The 21,079-nt window shown below is 52.8% G+C and overlaps 9 protein-coding genes across 9 annotated transcripts; 5 read left to right on the forward strand and 4 right to left on the reverse strand.

Moving 5' to 3' along the window:
• The first annotated feature begins 279 nt into the window (after positions 1-279).
• Positions 280-1,840, forward strand: GUITHDRAFT_151542 (hypothetical protein). Its single transcript, XM_005836337.1, has 12 exons — positions 280-344; positions 390-448; positions 494-668; positions 722-777; positions 829-882; positions 933-980; positions 1,027-1,095; positions 1,145-1,213; positions 1,290-1,348; positions 1,400-1,463; positions 1,509-1,562; positions 1,617-1,840. Exons 1-12 carry the CDS (start codon positions 293-295, stop codon positions 1,788-1,790), a joined length of 933 nt encoding a protein of 310 aa, XP_005836394.1. The 5' UTR covers positions 280-292; the 3' UTR covers positions 1,791-1,840.
• A 113-nt stretch (positions 1,841-1,953) lies between these two features.
• Positions 1,954-2,397, reverse strand: GUITHDRAFT_67979 (hypothetical protein; the record flags this gene model as incomplete). The annotated part of the gene is made up of 1 exon (XM_005836338.1): positions 1,954-2,397. One exon carries the CDS (start codon positions 2,395-2,397, stop codon positions 1,954-1,956), a length of 444 nt encoding a protein of 147 aa, XP_005836395.1.
• Positions 2,398-3,434: 1,037 nt separating this feature from the next.
• Positions 3,435-4,652, forward strand: GUITHDRAFT_136083 (hypothetical protein; the record flags this gene model as incomplete). The annotated part of the gene is made up of 6 exons (XM_005836339.1): positions 3,435-4,036; positions 4,212-4,277; positions 4,332-4,383; positions 4,436-4,464; positions 4,509-4,538; positions 4,589-4,652. 6 exons carry the CDS (start codon positions 3,435-3,437, stop codon positions 4,650-4,652), a joined length of 843 nt encoding a protein of 280 aa, XP_005836396.1.
• A 574-nt stretch (positions 4,653-5,226) lies between these two features.
• Positions 5,227-5,659, reverse strand: GUITHDRAFT_43196 (hypothetical protein; the record flags this gene model as incomplete). Its single annotated transcript, XM_005836340.1, has 3 exons — positions 5,227-5,275; positions 5,322-5,558; positions 5,607-5,659. Coding segments are annotated over 3 exons (339 nt in total), but the record flags the coding sequence as incomplete, so codon positions are not given.
• A 2,056-nt stretch (positions 5,660-7,715) lies between these two features.
• GUITHDRAFT_104947 (hypothetical protein) lies at positions 7,716-10,034 on the forward strand (the record flags this gene model as incomplete). Its single annotated transcript, XM_005836341.1, has 6 exons — positions 7,716-8,100; positions 8,151-8,980; positions 9,029-9,550; positions 9,595-9,700; positions 9,832-9,876; positions 9,922-10,034. The coding sequence occupies 6 exons, from the start codon at positions 7,716-7,718 to the stop codon at positions 10,032-10,034; spliced, it is 2,001 nt and encodes a 666-aa protein (XP_005836398.1).
• Positions 10,035-10,230: 196 nt separating this feature from the next.
• GUITHDRAFT_67926 (hypothetical protein) lies at positions 10,231-11,127 on the reverse strand (the record flags this gene model as incomplete). The annotated part of the gene is made up of 1 exon (XM_005836342.1): positions 10,231-11,127. The coding sequence occupies one exon, from the start codon at positions 11,125-11,127 to the stop codon at positions 10,231-10,233; it is 897 nt and encodes a 298-aa protein (XP_005836399.1).
• A 2,736-nt stretch (positions 11,128-13,863) lies between these two features.
• On the forward strand, positions 13,864-14,937 carry GUITHDRAFT_67997 (hypothetical protein; the record flags this gene model as incomplete). The annotated part of the gene is made up of 7 exons (XM_005836343.1): positions 13,864-14,037; positions 14,090-14,169; positions 14,218-14,314; positions 14,358-14,494; positions 14,569-14,623; positions 14,665-14,718; positions 14,764-14,937. The coding sequence occupies 7 exons, from the start codon at positions 13,864-13,866 to the stop codon at positions 14,935-14,937; spliced, it is 771 nt and encodes a 256-aa protein (XP_005836400.1).
• Positions 14,938-15,304: 367 nt separating this feature from the next.
• On the reverse strand, positions 15,305-16,557 carry GUITHDRAFT_151543 (hypothetical protein). Its single transcript, XM_005836344.1, has 9 exons — positions 16,488-16,557; positions 16,193-16,434; positions 16,037-16,129; positions 15,937-15,993; positions 15,832-15,880; positions 15,746-15,779; positions 15,581-15,644; positions 15,465-15,532; positions 15,305-15,418 (listed from the first exon to the last, which is right to left on the reverse strand). Exons 2-9 carry the CDS (start codon positions 16,295-16,297, stop codon positions 15,388-15,390), a joined length of 501 nt encoding a protein of 166 aa, XP_005836401.1. The 5' UTR covers positions 16,298-16,434; positions 16,488-16,557; the 3' UTR covers positions 15,305-15,387.
• Positions 16,558-19,927: 3,370 nt separating this feature from the next.
• Positions 19,928-21,051, forward strand: GUITHDRAFT_151544 (hypothetical protein). The gene is made up of 7 exons (XM_005836345.1): positions 19,928-20,286; positions 20,338-20,417; positions 20,460-20,563; positions 20,610-20,675; positions 20,724-20,776; positions 20,829-20,921; positions 20,970-21,051. The coding sequence occupies exons 1-7, from the start codon at positions 19,948-19,950 to the stop codon at positions 21,042-21,044; spliced, it is 810 nt and encodes a 269-aa protein (XP_005836402.1). The 5' UTR covers positions 19,928-19,947; the 3' UTR covers positions 21,045-21,051.
• Positions 21,052-21,079: the final 28 nt, after the last annotated feature.

Consider the following 21,079-nt stretch of genomic DNA (forward strand, 5'->3'; position numbering starts at 1 on the left):
TTAAAAGATGGTTGTGCGCATGGCCTTCAAGAATGGGGGAGGGTGGCGGGGATGCTAGAGCGGGAGCAGAGGAGCAATGAGAGGACGGCGATGCTACAACGAACCCTAGCCTTTGTTTGTGCAGAAAGAAGAGTATTGTCAGCAGGCAGAGTGTGACGGCAGGGTAGTAGCAGCCATTTGCTATGTGACAGCAGCCCATACTGCTGAAGAAAGACGAATCGATGCCAACATGGCTCACTGAAGGCGAAGATTCCCTGCTGAGCCTGACTCCTTGCACTCAGATCGCGTTCCCATGTCGCAGGCTGTAGGCAGGGTGGTCCTGCTCCTCACGGGAGGAGCTGCAGGTTTTCATTTCCCAGCCTTGTTAGGTGCGTTGAAAATTTGGTCAGGTTCTGCCTTGTGGCAAAACAAGGACTCCCTCGACGATGTACCGAAGCAGTTGCTTCAGGTTCTCTCTCGGACGAGCAAGAAAGGTTGTAATGTCTGCTCCCAGGCTATTCTAGGAATGAGAACCAACGGTGGTTCTGATGGCTCAGGGCTGGATCGGAAAGTGGACAACCTGGCTCAAGAAATGCGGATGATGATGTCAAGATCCAACCAAGGGACAGTCATCGTACAGAGTGGAAGCTCTTGGTCATTTTCGCGGATCATATATCTCATTCTACCTGGTACTGCTGTGACCCAACTTGCTTATTGTGTTTCCAACGGCTTGCCCGAACAGGAGCGGGAGTGTACTACTACATGAAGTGGAAGGGATACTCTCTAGCAGATCTGCAGGTACATCAATAAGGACGGCATGAGGTGTTGTTGCCAACTCTTGCATCTCAGTGGGTTTCGAGCACAAGGTTTTCTCAAGCAGTCGAGGCAATGAAGACAGCCCAGGTTGACCTCGAGCGCGATTATCTATATGTGATCTTATTCCTGCATTGCAGGAAGCACTGAGCATCAAGTTGAATGATTTCCGCACAACAGCTCATCAAGTACCGCAGGGCAGAGCATTTTTGAGCGCGAGTCACATGTTTTTAGGCCTTGGAACAGTTTCAAGAAGTCGTCGAGAAGCGTTTCTTGGGCATCCAGCACCAGATTCATGACCAGGCAACATTTTAGCTCTTGAAGAGCTTGCTGCCTCTGAAGTGTTGAACAGGTTGGCGAAGTGCAGGGTGAAGTGATTGGCGTGCGAGACAACCTTCGGACTGTCGATCAGCGAGTGCAGGTAATGGGTTTGTGAACAACCTTCACCCGTTGTGCTCCACAGCCCCTTGACCAAAGTTTCAGCGCCTGGAAACAAGCTCGACGAGACTCAGAGCCAGCTGCAGTACACTTCCAAGGGCATTCACCTTCTCTGCAGGCACTTAGAGCCCCAGCGTTGTGAGATGGAGCGCTAACTGCCTGCCTTCAGCGTCGTGTCGGAAAGCCTGGGAGACGGCTCGAATACAGCCCGTGAACTCAGACAGTTTGCACAGGTGGCGAACCATCCTCGTAGAGATCTTGCTGAATCTGATGTACAGCGCTCTCCCCGTCAGATCGAGTCGCAGCAGTATCCCCAGCTCCAAGATGCACCGGTAGAGGAGGACGGAGAGGGGGGGTGGGGTGTGTGTATGCTGATTTACATTCAGGTGCTAGTGGACATCGCGCCTGCATTAGAATCGTCCTCCACCACCACCATGAAGCCTCCTCCTGCTCTTGTCGGAGGTATCCTGGGCTCCACTTGGACCGTTCGCCCGATGCATCGTAGCACTGTGAGCACCCCTGCTTCGGAGGCAGACAACCCACCGGAACCTGTACAATAGGACAAGGAAGACCTCTGACAAGTTATACACAATTCATTGACTTGAAGGACAACACGCATGCTCTATCTCCTTCCCTCCCTCCTCTGCTCCCCGCATCGATCGCTTCATGATAGATACCCACCCAACCGCTCGCGTCCCTCTCAACCAACAAGAAACGCCCCCTTCATCTCAGTGAGAACGCGTCAGAGTTCCATAGGCGTACAAGGGCCTCTAGATCTCTTTCCAGCTTCTTGGAAACGATCGGCTGACCATCCCGGTGAAAAGGATTCGAAACACATTCAGCATGTAAGCTGTGCAGCTTCTTGAAGAATGCCTTGACCAAGCTCCCATCCTTGCCATCTTTCTCGTCCAGTATCATCACCATTCTCACCCCCGTGTTTGTTATGTAGCCATGGATTTTGTGCTCCTGAGCAGGATACAGCGTACCGAGGTACGAATCCACCTGTTTACCAACCCCTCCTGCGCGCGCCGCTTGCTCCTTCTCCTCGAAGATGTCTATGGCACAATAACACATGTAGTGATACTTGTTCAGGTCTTTCCCTCCTGAGTAGACTCTCAGCAATGCTGGGAAGTTATCCTTCTCTATGATACATAAACATTCAATCATCGAGACCTGATAGCAAGTTCTGGTCAGTGAAACGCCTTTCGCAATCGACAACCTCATTCATCCGTCAGCGCCTCCTCCATCTCGTCTGCCGTACCAACCTTCACCTTCTCTCCCTGGCTCCCATTCTCATTCCTGATGGCCTCCCTGGCGTATCCCCTTCCCTTCATCATCTCACTTCTTCTGATAGAGATTTTTCTTCCTCCCCTGCTTCTAGCTGCAGCTTAGTATCGGCATAGCAGCTGCATAGCCTGCTGCATAGCCTGCTGCATAGCAATCACAGGCGCGTGTGGTATGAGGGTCTACCGAGCATTTGAGCCTGGCCGAAACAGGCTTTGAGTCGGCACCGGCACACTGACAGGGCGCCGCGCGGCCGGCCAGGCCCGGCCCGGGGCGAGGCGGCCCGCCGCGTCACTGTCACAAGTGACAGTCACGCTTGTTTAGTCAAAGTTAAGTTAAAAAGCAGTACGAGGACAATCACTGAGTGTCGGGCCCGCCGCTGAGCAGTGCGGCACAGCGGCGGCGGAGCCGGCCCCGGGGACGGTCTCGCATAGCCGCGTCATACTCAGAGTCCGACAGTGCCGGGCGGCCAGTCACATCACTGTCATGCGGCCGCCCGGCTGACTCGGTGAGTCACTGGCATAAGTTAACAAAACTCTCTCGTAACCCAAGACACGGCTGAGCCCGGAAGTTGAGTTGTTTGTAAGTTTTCAGTTTCGCACTCCGAGGCTCAGAGTCTCTAAGTTGAAGCCGGACTCTGGTCATCCGATGGCGCGCGGCGGCGGCCGAACGAGTTCCGCGGCCGTGCCGCGGCGCCGCCCCGGGCCGGGCACGTGACCCAACCGTTGAACGGTACCGTAACAGCCTCCGATGGCTCAGCCTGCCAGTGTGGCACTGGCCGGGCTGACCGTACTACTAGGCTAACCGTTGAACCGTGGTAGCGGCGTGCCGCCCCAGGCTCGGACCCCGAGTTTCAAAAAGGCGTGTGCGGGTGGTCAAGTAGAGCGAACGCAGATGGCTCAAGCATAACCAGCTGGAGCATGTCGGGGAAGCGCGGGGAAGCAAGAGCAGTGGATGACGAGGGTGACTTCCTGTGTGAGGACGTGGCAGGACGAGCGAAGGAAACGATAGTTCGCTGCGGGTTGCTGGGTGACTCGGTAGTGAACGCGCTGAAAGGAGCAAGGGTGACATACAAGGAGAGCAACAACCCCTACCTGGATGTGGTCCTGCCTGGAGACCTGGCATGCATGTACGTGCCAGCTAGACAGCTTGAGAGCTTCGACAGGATGATGCAGCAAGAGCTACAGAACCCCGTCTGGTTCAGCCACCAGGGGAAGGGAAACGAGAACGTTGGCAAAGAAACCGCGACAAGCAACCCTGGGTTGGAGAGGAGCCTCAAGGGGAGGGTGGACGAGATAAGGAGGTCTGCTGTGTTTCCTCACTGTCTGTGGTCTTACTGTGAGCAAAGGCACAAGTCGGCAGCGATTTGTATCGAGAAGAGCAAGTCGGTCGACACCAGCTCAACCATTTCAAAGGCGCAGTATTTGTTTGTGGTCAAGCACGACATACAAGTCATTCCGGTCTGTCATGCTCTCATGTGCCCTTTGCTTCCTTACTACCTGCTTGTCGCTCCGCCCATCAGGTGGCTGACGCAGACGGGTTTGTCGCATACCTGCTAAGAAAACTTTCGCCGCCGTCCCTGAAGGACAAACAAATCGCATCGAGGTTGAAGGTGGAGCACCGGAGGCCCGTCAGCGCTTCATTGTGCAGCATCGCTCTCTTGATGCCAGCATCTCCCCTCACTCGTCTCGTGGCAGGGCGTCAGAGCTGGTCCTACAACTTCCAGGAATGCAGAAACCGGCGAGCGACAAGGTGTTGAAGCAGTGAGTCGAGGAGGTGCGGGGAGACGAGCGACTCTCATGGGGTTGAGCGAACAGCTTTCGGAGGCTCGGAGCGTTCTTCTGTGCGGAGCAAGAGGAGATAGAGAAGGTGAAGAGGAGGAAGAGAGGAGCAGACGATCGCTGAGACCTTTGGCGGGCAGGTCGTGGGAGATCGGGACGAGGCGACGAGGTAGCTGGTGATGGAGCATGTGGGTCTTGTGACTACTGTTGCAGGCTTCATCGTCTCTTCCGATGCAGCAGAGGGTGACGTATGGAAGGAAGAGGATAGATCACTGAGTCTTTGTTGTTTCCAGGCATCACAATTACGCAATCAAGTGTGCCAAGAAAGCCAACGCAGCGGCGAGGATGTTTCGATAGCAGGAGGCAGGTTTGTTTGTCCCAATAAGTTCATTTCATATTCGTTATGAGGCAAAGAAGATCAAAAGAATTAATAATCTTACATCTTGTTGTGTCCTAGAGATACCAAGCACCACACAATCATATCGGATCATACGACCTCACCGCACCTCTCTGAACTTTCGCTCAAAGAAGAGTAATCAGCTTCACAATCAATCACGCCATGTTCAAGAAGCTAGCGGATGGGCTGCCAAACATCAAGGCCCCGAAGTTGTCGCTTCTACCCTTGCTGTCACCGTCGTCGTAAGCATCGATTGGCGAACCCTGGAAGCAGACATGGTTAGAATTGTAGAGATAGTCATAGAAGGGAGTCCTGCTTGACCTGATGCATCAGGAAGTTTGAGTCCGTCGTATGGGAGGGAGTTGATAGCAAGTTGAAGTCCAGCACACGTGGCTTCTTGTTGCGAGGAGGAGAGAGGAGGTTGTCTGCGTCGCCATATTTGGAGTCCGGTGAGGCGCTTCGGCTGCTTGACATGGGAGCAACACGAAAGGCGATGTCTTTGTGATCCCGAGGAGTAGAGTCGTAGTCCTTTCGATTCTGACATTCCTCGCACTTGCATTTGTCTGTGCACTGAACTCCAGCCCTGTTGAAGCAATCAGAAGCGGTAGCAAGACACACGACAAACTCACTGGTAACATTCGCAATACTTCTTCAGGCAGTGCGATTTCTTGCATCGACATCCGCGAGCATGCATTCCCTTGTCTTGCTGGATTTCGTCCACAATCTTGGGAGCAAACGCATTGTTGTTTCTTTGCTTGATTGTATCGACTGCTTGCAGTCGCATGTCCTCATGGTCTCCATCATTCGCACAATCAACACATTTGCATCCGGAGCAAATCTCTCCAGCGGCAAAGCACTCGCAGTATCTAGCAGATAGATAGGTAAGCTGTGTAAATGCATCCAAACAGACTTACAATTTAAGACATCGTGATTTCTTGCAAGAACAGACCTTCTTTCTCGAGTCGCTCTGATCAGCATTCCTGTCTTTGTAGTCGAGAGTCTGGAGTGATGGGGTCGCTGGAACTATAGCAGATTTGTACCTGTCACTCATCATCAGCTCCTGCACAGAACGACCTAGATTTCACTACTTGTATGCGATCGCAGGAGTTTCGAAGCCTTGCACATTCACCACGTCTTTGTTCATGTCGAATGAGAACAAATCGCAAATGGAAAGCCTTGGTCGACGAGTCTGCATGAATGCCAAATCCTCTGCGAGCTTGATGGGCACTTTCACCAAGGTGTTGGAGGCCGTCTTGTCGAGTTCCTTGATGGTTACAGCATCAGCAAACACACTAACAATCAGGGCACTCACAGATCCGATCTTCATCTCGAAGGCAGATGTTTGATCGACGTGCGTGATCGGGCTAGCATTCTTTGACATGGAGAGAACATCGTTGGAGCGGGAGTCATGCTCTTGCAGAGGAGACGTGTCTCTGGTTGAGAGAGAAAGGGTCAGAGGAGGAGCACAGAGACGCCCGACAGCTCACATCTTGACCGGACGGATCTGCGAATAGGAAGGCGACAAGATCGACCTCTCCACACTAGCAGGGGTCATCATCTCGTTATCCAAACAGTCCAAGCTGCTAGTCGCCCATTCTCGGAAGGGAGATTGTCCAGGGGTGATGTTTCGGTTCGGAGTGCATTCGAGGATGTTCAGCTGACCTCCGGGGCTCGTTTGCAACGCGCCTTACAAGACGCCATCAGGTCAAGCAGGAGGAGAGTCGCAAAGTACCAGGGCTATCGACCACGCTCTTTTCTTCTTCCTTTGCACCCCGGTTGGCCTGCTGTGCTTTGTTCGCACTTCTTGTTTCACGTCGACTCCGGGTCGGCGGTTTTGGGGTTCGGAAAGGAGAGCTCATACCCAAATCAGTGTGATAGGACTGGTTATCTGATACCAAGGTCAGTGCTGCTTCATGGATCCTGATTACAATGAATTTCCAGTTCTTTGGGGAAACTTGATCATGACATAACAACATACAATGAGAGTACACATGTGAAATACACGGCTCTGACACTCTAACCTCATATCAAGCTGAAAAGATACCATCACTGCAGTAGATTGCGGACACGTTACTGTGTAAACGAATGAAGGTAACATGGAGGGATTGAAAGAACACGGTTCGAGGCCAGATATTTGGCACAAACATGCACTAAACTGCATCGCTCTGCCTATATGAAAACAATCTGCATGAAATCTTGTCACCCCTGCTTAGGTACATGGTATCTATCGATTGGTTGTTTGAGCACAATATAAGCTGAGAATTGGTTAGCAACAGAAGTGCCGCGAATCAAAGTCAGAGCAGGAGGTGCAGACAGGATTGAGAGACTTGAAACAAGGCAGAGAGTGAGGGAGCAGGAGGTTGGAGGAAGCTGGTAGAGCATCAGGGAGTCTGCGGTGCCATTATTTGTAGCGCGGGGGATGGCGGGAGGCGTGCGGGGAAGCAATTCAAACAGACCCCCACCCCCCACCCCATGCTCGAAAGCTTTTTTGAAATCTTTCACATGGTGGGTGGTACTACCCTACCATTGCCTGCAGGCTTGCGTAGGGGTGGCGAAAATAGGTCGACAGATAAATAACATGTGGTACAGATTTGTAGCAGCCAAAAGTTTTGAATTTCAATACAAACATTTTTCATCAAACTCAATACTACCAATATTTGTAGCTAATTATATTTTAAGTTTTGTTAAAAATTAATTCAATGATACCATCTTTTGTACCTTGGATGCTTGGTCTTAGCAATCTTAAAATATTTTGAAATAAAAAAACTCTTTTACACATTTTTTTCCCGTCTAACTGCGTTGGACCCGACAAGTCAAACTGAAGCGCGATGATGGCAATAACGAGCAGACGCGAGCAGGAAGGGAGGGAGGGAGGGAGGGAGGAATGTAAGGAGGAGAGAGACGAACAGCATGAGAAGAACGCCAAGAAGAGGATCTGGTTCTCTTGCAGTGGACAAGCATCACGAACGTCAACTTCCTCCACCCCTCAGCACGACTCGCCTGCTAGGGGGAGGTCAACCACGATGTTCAAGGATGGAAGGCCGAGGGCTCCTCCGAAAGTGATATCTCTGTTGGGAACTCGCCATGCAAGCTACAAGTACACGGAAGATACTCATCGTCCGGCTCGACAGCCACAGGAGCCAACCAGGGAGTTGCCAGTGGAGCTCCCAACGAGGCAACATGAAAAGATCGTGGACGCAGTTGCGGTCGACAGCCTTTCATGGCTCAACGCTGTCCGCCGAGTTGCCTCCGATGTGCGGACAGGATGCGAATCAACTCTGAGTCAGTTTGATCAGACTCAGGGAGACGAGAGCTTCGGGAACGACCTGTTGGACAGGCACGAGCGGGTTGTCATGAAAGCCTACAACATGGGTGGCGGCGTGAGAGGCTTCGAGCGAACACATGCAGGTAAAGAAAGAGGGTAGAGACCTCCTTGTTCTGATTTGAAGGCCTGGCAGTTGAGGCAGCCAGACGTCTGACGTCCATGTTGTCGAGGGAGGAAGACGACCCGCAAGTTCGAAGGCTTTCTGAGCATGTCCGTGAGCTGAGCAAGAGGACTGTAGACCTCAGACCCAGCGATCCCTGGGACTGGGAAGAGACGCCGAGGAGGCCAGAGAAAGAGAATCTCAACACGAACTTGAGCGAGGCCCAGCTGAACTTGCCAGAGGCTGCGCAAATCCCGGCAAAGGTCGTCAACACAACGGCAATAGCCCCGAAAGCGATATCAGTCTGGTTGTCCGAAGTTCAGGTGCGATTGATCCCCCCGTTTGAGAACGAGGCGAAGAGGAAGGAGTGGAGCTGCTGTGTCAAAGTTTCCTTCTGCAACCAGAAGGTCAAGAGTCGACCGACGAGCTCGTGTTCCAACGCCTGTGGCTTCTCCGAGCTGTTCTGTTTCGAGCGCGTTGACCTGCAAAGGGTTGAGGACGACAGCATGTGGATCAAGGTCAAGCTCTCAGTCTTCTTGGGAAGCAGGAGAGTGCAGACACAGATGCTGTTCCTTCCTGTCTTGAAGATGCAGAGTGAAGGAGAGAGCAAGTACCTTCACCGGAAAGAGCTCCCAGAGAACCTTGAAGGTGATCTTCGAGGAAAGCTATCTTTCTCGTGCTTCGTTCACACGTCCGTCGGGGATAAGATAAGGCACCCGAAGGGCGTACAAGAGTCCAGAGCAAGGATCCCAACAGCTCGAGTAGCTGGCCAGCAGGAGGAAACTGCAAACGTCTTGCTGGAATATGTCAGGGTGAAGCAGCAGGCCGGTGCCAGAAGTCAGCAGAGTCTTATGGAACCTGAGGTGAAGAGAGGAGAGGATGAAGATGTGCGTGAGTGACTCGTGCTGCAGGGTGTACCGAAGGAGCAGGAGCTTGATGAGAGACTGAACGTGGCAAGGCAACAGGCGGAGCATCAGCAAAGGATGCAGACGTTGGAGGAGATGAGGGCGAGGACGCTGAAGTTTGATGATCCGAACCACCTCAGGATACTGGCAAGCAAGAGGGAAGAGCCCTTGCTCAAGACCGGGAGCGCGATCACTGAGAGATACCTAACGTCCGAACACAACAAGACGCTGCTGGACAACTGCAGCATCCTGTTCGGCGGCGAGCGGGAAAGGGACGGGGAAGATACGGAGGGGGAGGAGGAGCTGCAGGCGTTGGATTGCAGAAAGAGCATCGCGGACCTCGAGCGAAGGTTGAGCAGTCAAGTCTACCATGAAGAGCACGGCCAGTGCGACTTCGGAATCGACTTCGAGGACGAGTATCCTTATGCTGTCAAGGATGCGAGCCATCTCATGAGCCCAGGATGGGTCCAGCAAGAAGATCCCAAGTACCAGCAGCCGCACGTGCGACCAGGAGACCTTCTGCTGCAGGTAGACTGCTCCCCTCTCTCCCCTCCTTGTGATTTCCTTCTCAGGTCGGCCAAATCCCCGTTGAGCACCTTGACTTGTCCTTCCGCCGTCGGCTCCTATGGGGATCGCCATTTCAGTCCCTCCCGCTCCTCTTCGTCCGCCCTCGCACTGGTGAGAAGTACACTGTTCAGGCCCTCCGCCATCGCTTCCTTGGCACGAGTACCGCTAGAGCAGCGCCGGCATCGGAGACTAAGGCAGGAGCTGCTCTCCCTGCCTCGATCTGCTCTAACTCGTTCCTACAGGCCGAAGGCTTCAGGTGGCAGAGCGAGAAGTTCCGGCAGCTTCAGGTGCCGCAGCCTCTCCTTGAAGGTTCGATTGACTCGCTCGCGCAGGAGCGGCTGGAGCCACTGGAGGTGAGGATCCGAAGATTGCAGATCAAGAGGGCAAGGCAGGGGCAGGAGGAAGCGCCTCAAAGAATGATATAGATGCTCTCAGCCGGATGTAAGAGTGAAGATGTTCCACAAGCGCATAACGCGCATTTAACGTAAAACATGTCATTTACTCGCTAGACAGAAACAGCACGGAGTGTACAAAAGGAAGTGCTCAAGGTAGCAAGCCTCCAACCCAATTCCCCATGGGGTTAATCTTAAAGACAAGCATGGCAGCCATAGCCACATGGAGCAGAAGAAGTCATTTCACCATCATTGAGTGGCGAGATTGCTCTTGTCCAGACCATCAAAGTAAGGATGCAGCATGGCTGCCTTGGCCGAGCATCGTCGAGAAGGCTCATAGATCAGAGTCTGTGAGAGCAGGTCGAGCCCAGGTCCGTCCATCCCAGTGACGACCTCCGCTAGAGGCCTCGCGTTCCAGTGAGGGAAGGAAGGCTTGTAATCAGGCAGCTGCGTCACTCCCGGCCAACCCTCCTCGTTGGGGGTTCCGAGGACTCGGAAGATCCTGAAGAGCTCGTCGATCTCAGAGTCTCCAGGGAAGAGAGGCCGTTTCATGACCAGCTCAGCGAATATGCAGCCAATGGACCACATGTCGACGGGGGTCGAATAATGCTTCGAGCCAAGCAAGATCTCAGGCGCGCGGTACCACAGCGTCACCACCTCGTGCGTGTACGTGCGGACGGGGATACCAAACGCTCGTGCTAGACCAAAATCAGCTAATTTCAGCATCCCCGACCTGTCGATGAGGAGATTTTGAGGTTTGAGGTCACGATGCAGCACCCGGTGGGCATGGCAGAAGGCTATTCCTTGCAGCATCTGGTAGACATACGACTTGATCATCTGAGCAGGCATGCCCCCGTTCGCGTTGTACCCATCCATATGCTTCTTGAGGTCGTGTTCAAGGAATTCGAACACAAGGTGTAGCTTGTTCTCGCTATGGACGACGTCTTTCAGCTGCACGATGTTGGGATGTTGAAGCTCCTTGAGCAAAGAAATCTCTCGAATTGCAGTCGACGGCACTCCCTCGTCTTCCGCATCAAGCCTAATCTTCTTCAAGGCAATGATCGCCTGGGTTTGTCTGTCCCGCGCTTTGTAGACAACCCCATACGTTCCCTCGCCAATTTTTTCTATCTTCAAGTATTTTTCCATCCTGCCAAGTTCAGTTTCAGATTGGGCAAGCTTCACATTTTCAGTGGGGAATGACTGTTTTGACAACCAGAAAAAGATGATCAAAATTCAAGGATTCAACAATGCGCTCAATGAAATCGATTATCAAACCAACAAAGTGCACACAAGAAAAACTTCTTAGAAGATGAGATTCCTCTCAAAACAAGTGCAGGTAGAGCCGGAGGAGCCGGAGAATGACAAGGCAGTTGCTTTGCGCAATTTGCAGAACTAACAGCAAGTAGAGCAGTGATGAACGAAAGTTGGCAGGGCAACGTGTTGGAACAAGTGAGGAGATAAGGAAAGAAACCAGGGTAAAGAGGATAAAATGAAGCGCTTCGAAGGAAAATAGAGGGAAGGAAGGAGAATCCAGATGTTCTGAAGATGAGAGAAACACAGAGTCTGGGATGGGCGATGACAGGGAAGGATCAGCACAAGGACAAGGGCAAGGACCACCATGTCGGACGCTTCAAGGTCAAGGAAAGGAAAGGGTGAGCTATGACAAGGGGTAGGGGAAGAAAAAAATGGGGGACACAGGAAGGGGGGGGAGGGGGAGAAGAGATGTAAGTGAAGGAGGGGAAGGAGGAAGAGATGTAAGTGAAGGAGGGGGAGGGAGGGAAGAGATGAAAGTGAAGGAGGGGGAGGGAGGGAAGAGATGAAAGTGAGGGAGGGGGAGGGAGGGAAGAGATGTGAAGGAGGGGGAGGGAGGGAAGAGATGTAAGTGAAGGAGGGGAAGGGGGAGGGAAGGAGCAGGAAGCGGCTGCAGCAAGCCACACAAAGTCTGCATCAAACCTTGTGGGCGCGCGAAGAGGAGCGGCTGAGGGGCGAACTGGAGGGTCTAGGGTAGTCCACCTGGTAAAATTGACTGATAAAGTAGGGGGTCTTTAGTATCGAATATGGGGGTCGTGAAATTGGTTGTGGGGTGCCAAAAATGGGTAGGGGTGGTGAAGACTGAGGGGGACTCGTAATATTTCTCGGCTACAAAAAGTTCGCAGGTACGAGATGCACGACGATCAGTCCAGAAGGGAAAATGTGAGAACATGCTGGAAAGAAGAGGAGGAGAGGAGAGGAGGGGAGTAGAACAGGAGTAGGAGTAGAACAGGAGTAGAACAGGAGTAGGAGTAGGAGTAGGAGTAGGAGTAGGAGTAGGAGTAGGAGTAGGAGTAGGAGTAGGAGTAGGAGTAGGAGATGGAGATGGAGTAGGAGTAGGAGTAGGAATTGGAGATGGAGATGGAGATGGAGATGGAGTAGGAGTAGGAGTAGGAGTAGGAGTAGGAGTAGGAGTAGGAGTAGGAGTAGGAGTAGGAGATGAAAAGAACAGCACAACAGGAGGAGGGGAGAGAAGGAGCGAAAAGCGAACAATATCTCGTATCAGACTTACACCATAACAGGGTGGCATGAAATGACGTGTGGCAAGTGCTGGGTAACTTGCATGCGGCGATGCCGATCCCATATCTTGGTGCTCGTGTTCGCGTCGCTGATGGGTCCTGCCACCATGGCAAGGGATGCGAATCACTTGCTTCAAGAAGCGAACGCACTCGGTATGGACAGGGAGGAGCTGAAAATTTCCTTGCTCAAGGAGGCTCTCCTCTTGGATCCATCCAACGTAGAGGCTGCCAAGTCTCTTTCGTTCACGAGAATCTCCCAGCTATTTCGCATCAGGAGCGCCGACGACCCGCAGCATCCGATCCTGACGGAGGCAGAAGCAGCACTTGACGACGTTAGCAAGAGGACCAGGATGAGCCAGAACACGAGGAACATGGTGAAGACTGTCGTACAGCCCGTGCTTCAGCCGTGACCCCACGGCAGATCTGCAATATGCTGATCAACTATGGGCACAACCTGGAAGGGAGGGACCGGCCCCTAATGGCTCTGCAGCTCTACCTCCTCGCCGCCAGGATCGATCCAGCGCACGAGAACACCATGGGATCTTTGTACAAGGCAAGCCTCGTCCTATTCCTCCTCTTCCTCTGTCTGATGGCCCTCCCTGCTGTGGCAGGTCCGAGAGTGGCTGTGCGTGTGGGAGGGACGGGAGGAAGAGTTCTCAAGGCTGATGAACGTCGTCCAGAGGTTAACACAACAGCAGCAGGGCTGCCGCTGACATACATGACAGGCAGCTGCAGCAGGGAGGGGCCGCTCAGACCTCGCTACAGCCTCTCACGGCCGTTTCTCAGGACGTAGACCCTCTCACTCAACTCTCCATGTCAGTTGCCATGTTGGCCTTGAGCTCTCGATCACCCTCCTGCAGAGCCAAGGCCTGGTCGCTGCTCTACTCCTCAGGAGTCCATAGGGAGAATCCCTTCCTAGGCGCCATGAAGCCTCCGAGTGCGGTAGGGGACAAGGGCGGCTGGTGTTGCAGTGATGAAGGGGCTGACGGAGGAGGCAGAAGAAGGCTCTCTCTGTCGGATACATCAGCGGGGATCTTCGCGGCCATGCAGTGAGCCATCAGATGCTGATGGTCTTCAGACAGCACATGGTCAACAAGAGGTGAGCAAGGTCGTCACTTTAGTCCTGTTTGCGACAACCTTGTGCAGGATCAGAGTCGTCGTACTCAACACTTTTGCTGGAAATGTCGGAGTGCACGGACAGGAGATCAAGTCGTACGTGAACAAGTGGGTCGATGTCAACCCGATGCGCGACGAGCAGCTTGCAGCAACTATCACTAACACTCTCAAGGTGCCTCCTGCTCTGTTCTTCTCCTCCTGCCCTGAGTCAGGATCAATGCAGATTCACATCCTTGTAGACCTCTCGGGGCACACAGGAGGGACGCGATTGAGCGCCCTGAGCCTCAGGCCCACCCCCGTCATCATCTCCTTCTTAGGCTACGGGAGCACGACAGGGGCGTCGTTTGTCGACTACTTCCTGTCAGACCACAAGGCCTCCCCCCCCGAGATGGTGACTGAGCCGACCGCGGCTGCTGCCTTGTGTAGAGGCTGAGGAATCGCAGAGCTACGCGCACTCGGAGACTTTTGCGTACCTGCCCGTGACTTACTATCCCTTCAACACGCGGCAGGCGATCGACTCCACGTGCTGCGCTGACCTTGAGTTGACGTCCATCCCCTAACTCTCCTGCAGGCCCTCGTACGAGGACGTGGGAATCGCAAGAGGCCAGACGTCCTTCATCTTTGCGTGCTTTAACAGGAACCTCAAGATCAAGCCGGATGTTTTCGAGGTGCGCACGTGAAGGCCTTGTTGGGGTGGTGAACGTCGTTCAGGTCTGGATGAAGGTGCTCAAGGCTGTTCCTCGGAGTGTTTTATGGCTCCGACGCTTTCACATTCGGGTGCAAGAGAATCTCCTAAGGCATGCCGAAAGGCTGGGGGTGTCTAATGCGTCGATCATCTTCGCTGGACGGTGAGGCCAATCAGTGGATCGCTCGTCCTCCTTCCCCTCTCTCCCTCTCCCACGTCCTCTGACCCCCGGATCAGGATTCCCGATCGCTCGAAGCATCTTGCAAGGCACAGGCTAGCGGACTTGTTCCTTGTACGCTTCTCCTCATCCTCGCCCTCCCTCAGTCTCTCCAGGACACCCCAAGGTTCGGTGGGCACTCGACCCTAGCAGATGTCTTCTGGGCCGGGGTATCACTGAACTTGGTGACGTAGAGGAGGGAGTGACAGTGACAGGTTCCATCGCTGGTCATCCCAGGGGAGGGAGCGAGTTCGAGGATCGGCGCTTCCATGGCGTCCGCTCTCAATGGCTCCGTCTTTATCGCTAGGGATCTCCACGACTATCAACAGCTGGCCATTCAGCTGGCCAGTCAGGTGGAGTCTGTGCTCGAGGAGGGTGCCGAGCGCTGAGGGGGGGACAGCGGGGAGCGCAAGTGATCTCGAGGTGGAAGAGCCAGGAGGCGCGGCAGATGCACGAGGAGGGGGCGAGGGTGGGGAGCGAGACACACACGAGGAGTCTGGAGAGCATGTTCCATGTGAGCCCCTGCGACAATGGTAGCATCGACTGCTGACAGCTTTGCAGAGCATGTGGGAAGAATTCCGAGCGAGGAGGCACAGCAAGCAGCGAGCTGGTCGAACCCCAAAGGCATTCGTATTGTCTGTCGTCCACGCGGAGCATAGATAAGATTAAAAGTGTTGAAATCTCATCCTCCGCAACTTGCAAGTATACATATGAGAGCTGCTGAATCTTGGTAGCATAAATACGAAGCTGTGGACTCACTGAGACGTGTTTTTCTTGATTCCAAAGACATGTAAACATGAAGTTGAATAATTTCAATCAAATATGAGACTGTTTGCCCCTCACATGACGCAGCAGTCCTTCTTGCTCTTCCTGCTAGCAACATCAACGAAGAGACGACCCTTCCAAGTTTGATGACCTCTTGTAACTTTCGAGGAAACTGAGCTGCTTCGCATTGATAGCGCCTCTCCGCCTTCCTCGGATGGTCTTTGCCCGCAAGTGAGGACAGAGAGAGGCTATCAGACACGCTCTTACCTGCACGGCATCTAGAGGGTCCATTCCTTTTTCAATCAGTGCTATCGCAACCAACACTGGGGCCCTGTACACATCATCAGCCGCTCCGAAAAGGTGTACAGCAGGAGGGCATGTGGGAGGGAACAGGTGTACAGCAGCTTCGTGCGCAGAGGATCCATCTCTTACCTCCCAAGACCGGCCACACAATGGATACCGATGCCTGAAGGACGAGCGTGAGCTGCAGCGGGAGGAGATTTTCATTGCTTGCTTACTCTTTTTCGGCGGGTCCGCCTTGTCAACAAAAGTCGATTTCACCAGCCCCTGCGATTGACCTCAAGTCAAACATCCACACACCCAGGGCCTCCTCCTTCTCCCACCAGCCACTTGGAGATGATGTTGTCTGGCGGAGGGTCTCCGTCAGGGAACGGCCAGTCCTGCTCGAAGTGAGCGGGAGAGACAACGAGCCAAGTCTCTCACATGAACTTCGATGCCGGCCTCTTCGAGCGGTCGTGTACCATACGTGGGGTCACACACTCGAACGACATGCGCTACACTGAGTTTCGTCAATTCCTGCAGCCCAAAAGCATCAGCACAATCATTCAGTCTGGGCAAGCAAGAGGAGCAGTAACTCGCCTGCAGATACATGGGCAGATTTGCGTCATTGGGGGCATCAAAGATGACGAACTTGCAACCACGTGTTTCCACGATGCTCACGGGAGTGATCACGCTTTGGTGCATCCTCGCAGCACTTTATGCATTCAACGACAAGCCAGGGTTGAGCTTGGCGAAGACGGGAGGAGAGTAGTGTCACGTTCTCCAAGTTATGGCGGTTTCTTGCGCTTTGGCAGTGCCTCAATGCTCATCCAATAAGGCACCTGCCATGATGTTCATCAGGTCTCACGGCCCGCCATTTCTCCCGCAGACTAACCGCAATCCACCTTTCGTTGAGAGCTAGCAGCTTCGCAATGAGTCCAGGATGGTCAAAGTTGCGTTTTGCTGCAAGCATGAAAAATCAGTCCCCTGAACATAAGATCCGGTGCATATAAGAGTAACATTTCCTTGGCAAGCAATTAATCTTTGAGTAAATGTAAATCTCATGCATTACTTCTATGCGTTGGGAAACAGTGGAATTTGGAAAAGACGTTTTCCAAACAACAAAAATAAATAACCCAATATTCATACCACTATTAGCTAAGAAGTGATGAATCACAAAGAGATTGCGAGACTAAGTCAGGGAGGGCAGAGACATACTATAAGCTCAACAAAAGTTTGTTGTGCCATAATGTGTAGAGAAAGTAACTCAACAGAATGATCACACCTGAAAACACGACATTTTCTACATCATCACCTATCAGGTTTAAAACACCTTTCGTGTGACTATCTATTGACCTATGACCTGCGTTCAGGTAGAAGTTCCCAATACATGATGAGCACCAGGTAATTGTGAAGGCGTACCATAGGAAGGTTGCTCTGATAATGAAACAGCGATTTCGGGAAGCAGACAAACTTGAACTACTTCGGATGGAGCTCTGCTAGTCTTCTCCTCTTCTTTCCTCACGTCTCATCACTTCAGTTCCTCCTTCTCCTCACATCTTCTCCCCTCTTCCTGCACCGATGGCCACGTGACGCTGCGCAACATGCCCGTCCTCCGCACGTTTCTGCGACCCATAAGGTGGTTTTGATAGTTTCGATCAATATTTTGGGGTCTCATATTTTCATTCAAAATCACATAACACAATTTGCACAACATATATGAAATACAAGCTCTTTTATAGCCCTACCGGCAAAATTAGTTTATCTATACACTTCCGTTGTACTGCTCGTCGGTTTTTTGGTACCAAGAAATAACTCACTACCAGAAAATAATACACTTATAAAGGTACCCATGTACCACCCTGTCTTCCATGTTCGGTTCTCTTCGACACCCCTTCTTTGACCACATTTTGTACCCGTTCTTGTACCATTTCACTGTGAAGTGTCCTCTTTGCACCTACCCCCACCCTTCCTCAGATTGCGCCACTACCTGCTAGCTGTGGCGCCCAACAGGAAAAGGCATCGCAATCTATTATTTTCTTGGGTAAAAGGGTGGGGTACTTTGTTGATAAAAACTTATCTCATACCACAAGGGGTGATCATGCATGCACACACATCTACAATCAGCCTCTCATCACCCCCCCCCCCCCCCCCAGCCTCCTTTTGCCCTAAAATCTAATGAGCAATGTTGTACGTTGAAACTTTACTTAAATATATTAATCGTAACAAGTTGTCACTGTTATATAAATATTTTATTTCTTCACAGTCCTAGGAGAATCCTTTCAGTCACTCTGCCCGGGCAGGGCGATCGGGCCCCGATGGCGTTACCGGGTACTAGGGTATCTAGGGTACTACTGTAGTACCGTACTCGCCAACGTCTCCCCCAACATCATGTTTCCTTCAATGCCGTCCATGCGGACTGCAGGACTCTTGCCTTGATGAGAGCCTGAGGTACGGCAGGTAGGAGCCTGTGTCAAGGCTCAGTAACTTCCGCCTTCAGCTGCGGCGATTTCTCAGGCCGTCTTTTCAGCAAACCAAAGCTTGTCACAGATTGATGGTGTGGCACTTCAGGTCATGATGTGACAATCAGGCGCTGCAGACTGTCGGACGGAGTCTTGTGAGAGCGAAGCTTTCTGTGCATGAGAGGTTTCAGTAGGCGAGGGAGGTCGATTGCGACTGATCGTTCAGGCTGAATACCGCTCTCATCAACAATGGAGGAGTCAGAGGCGAGGAGGAGGCCAGCTACAGCCAACATCCTTGCCTCTGTACCTCAGCACGATCAGATAGTTGGTAGTCGTGCGCAGAAACATCCGGACTGGCGCCCTCTGCCAACAAGACCGAAGCTCAACCTGGTGAGTTTGTTCTCCGACTACGACAAGCAGCGCCATGCGAGAGACTCGCCGTCGACTCCTCGAACTGCTCGATCGTCGAGGGGAAGGCGACAACTGTACCACCCCCTTGTGACTCATCGCGAGCTAGTGCCGGTGCCCTCGCAGACCGCGTTGGAGTCTCAGGCCAAGGCCCCGGCATCTAAAGAGCGTCAAGCTTCCTTCATCCGACGAGAGCACGTGCTCCATCGCGTGCAAGTCCGAGAGTTCAGAGATCAGCTGTTCACCGACTCCACCAAGAAGTTCACTCCGCAGGATGTCGACAACCTATGCAAGCTGTTGCTGGGACGGCATGAGAGGAGTGACGTGAACCGATCCAGCCTCAAGAGCCCGGAGGAGCGCTCCTACAGCGACTGCGAGGCGCTGTGTAACGTAGTTCGGTCATCGAAGCATCTGGTTGAGGCGTTTGACGACAAGATGCGTGCGATTCTCTTCCGATGCGCGCAGGTGATCCGCCTGCACAAAGAAGAGGCGTTGTCAAACAAGTTCCACGAGGAGGGGCTGGTCCTGATGATCCGAGGCAAGCTGATCGAACGAGACGAGAGCGACAGGCGGAGAGTGTTGAGCTCGCTCACGAAAGGCGATGTTCTCGTCTGCATGCCCGACTCTCCCATCGCCTCCCTGCCTCTCAAAGATGCCTTCCGCAGATCTCTCCAGATGAAGGCAGCGGTCAAAGGAGGGTCGGAGGTACAGGAGACAGTAAGCCAGAACCCTCCCAGAGATGACTTGAAGCGAAGCCTTGCGAGGCTGAACTCGCACAAGCTCAATTTTACTCAGTTCTCGGAGCTCAGTGGACTCTGTTTCACCAAAAACGCCAGCAGGTTCACGACGGTCGACGCATGCGACACAGTTGTTCTTTCCTCGCGACGAGTTCAAGACTTTGCGACAGAGTTTTCGCAGGATTTGAAGGAGAGCATCTGGGTATGCGACCTCGACGCCTGGAAGGGGCAGAGCGGGGACTGGAAGCGGATGGTGCTGGAGATACGACAAGGTCGCCTGCACTTACGACTACCTGGCACGTCAAATGACGAGAGGTACAACCTAGCCGAGTCTGAGATCCTCCGAGGTCTCCCTGTGCTCAAGTACTTGGAGTCGGAGATCGAGCTGGATCAGGAGGCCACCTTCGGGCTGCGACTGCTGCAGGTGCATCTTGACAACTCCTTGACGTGTCGACGATTTTTGTTTGCTTCTGCAGCCAAAGACGAGAAAGAAAGAATCGTCGATGTCATCAAGTACTACATGAGCGTGCAGGGCTACATCAAGAAGGCTGACCTCGAGAGGTTGGAAACGTCGGGAGGCAGCATCTGTAAAGCCCGACGGCAAGACGAGTCCGAGTACCGCAACTCTTGTTTCCAGCGTCTGTTGCAAGCTCACGACAGCCTCATGTCAAATCGAGTCGCCGAGTTGGCCTCCTTCCTCTGCTCTCTCAAGATATTCTGCACGTGGGCCTGGAAGGACGTGTTTGCGATGGCTCAATCTGCCAAAGCCTTGTCGGTACCGAAAGGAAGCTTTGTGTTTCAACAGAACGATCACGTGAAGGGGCTTTATTTCCTCCGCCTCGGTCTAGTCAGCATCGTGCAATACAAGACTTTGAAAGAAACATCTTTGCGCTTTCCTGGAAGAGACGACTTGTTCATGGAAGAAGCGCTTGAGTTCCAAGTGCGGGGAGTTCAGAAGAAGATACTGTTGGGAAGGAGCGGGGATGAGTCGGTCTTTGGCGAGGAGCTGGTGAACGGGAAGCACAGCAAGCATAGCTTTAGCTTAGAGGTTGACAATTACGCAGTTCTCATCTGCATACCTTGGGAGGTACGGACTCTGCTGACTGTCTTCAGAGACATCCACTCACAACTTGTGCAGGCGATACTGAAAGTGCTGGAAGAGAAGAAGAAATTGTTTCAAGCATTTACAGAGACGCTCCTCAAGAACCTCTCAAAGAGGTCGATCTCTCCATGCAGCACGTAGGAGGTGACGACTTGTAGGAGCGCGTGGATCGAGCTGAGGATGAGCATGGTGCAAATCGATCGCTTCCATGTCGAGATAGGAAAGTTCCGTCACCTCGACAACGCGGCATTTGAGGATGCTGGTGAAGAACGCCTCTCCTCTGCTCTCCGTGCTGATCGTCATGGTAGCTGCAAGGCTGCAGGAGCTCATGAACGTTTACCACGAGGTCATCGGGATCCCAAACCTGAAAGAAAGTTGCCATGTTGCTGTTGCAAGCTCGTGATCACTCACTGATTGCATAGAGCGACCGACACAACATTTCGATGTTCGCAAGGCAGAAACCTGCCTCCGCAAGGTGAATCATCAACCTCCCGACAGCTCTCCCAGAGGCTGACTCGAGCGTGTAGATCAACATCGCAATCTCCTCCATCATCAAGTCGTGCAGGACACCCGAGCAGCAGAACGAAGTGAGGAGAATTTACAGCAGCATGGCTGAAGAGGTGGAACGTCGCGCGCTCCTGTCTCGTCAGGCTGACGTTTCCTTGCAGTTGAAGGGAGTTGTGACGGGGATCAGGAGAGAGTTCCTTCAAGAGGTTGGGGAGAAACTCGGAATGCAACTTTGAAAGTTTTACGTCATCTCACACCAGCGAGTACTGCT

Source organism: Guillardia theta (assembly GCF_000315625.1).
Source record: "Guillardia theta CCMP2712 unplaced genomic scaffold GUITHscaffold_18, whole genome shotgun sequence".
Lineage (NCBI taxonomy): Eukaryota > Cryptophyceae > Pyrenomonadales > Geminigeraceae > Guillardia > Guillardia theta.

Excerpts from the sequence above, each read along its gene's own strand:
- GUITHDRAFT_151542 (XM_005836337.1), top strand. The coding sequence starts at position 293 with ATGTCGCAGGCTGTAGGCAGGGTGGTCCTGCTCCTCACGGGAGGAGCT. Across the intron at positions 883-932 it reads AGGCAATGAAGACAGCCCAG|GAAGCACTGAGCATCAAGTT; the intron begins GTTGACCTCGAG and ends CCTGCATTGCAG. Across the intron at positions 1,349-1,399 it reads GGCATTCACCTTCTCTGCAG|CGTCGTGTCGGAAAGCCTGG; the intron begins GCACTTAGAGCC and ends GCCTGCCTTCAG.
- GUITHDRAFT_151543 (XM_005836344.1), bottom strand. The coding sequence starts at position 16,297 with ATGCACCAAAGCGTGATCACTCCCGTGAGCATCGTGGAAACACGTGGT. Across the intron at positions 15,881-15,936 it reads ACATCATCTCCAAGTGGCTG|GGGCTGGTGAAATCGACTTT; the intron begins GTGGGAGAAGGA and ends GGTCAATCGCAG. Across the intron at positions 15,419-15,464 it reads TTCCTCGAAAGTTACAAGAG|GAAGAGCAAGAAGGACTGCT; the intron begins GTCATCAAACTT and ends TGTTGCTAGCAG.
- GUITHDRAFT_151544 (XM_005836345.1), top strand. The coding sequence starts at position 19,948 with ATGGCTCAATCTGCCAAAGCCTTGTCGGTACCGAAAGGAAGCTTTGTG. Across the intron at positions 20,287-20,337 it reads TCATCTGCATACCTTGGGAG|GCGATACTGAAAGTGCTGGA; the intron begins GTACGGACTCTG and ends CAACTTGTGCAG. Across the intron at positions 20,922-20,969 it reads ACAGCAGCATGGCTGAAGAG|TTGAAGGGAGTTGTGACGGG; the intron begins GTGGAACGTCGC and ends GTTTCCTTGCAG.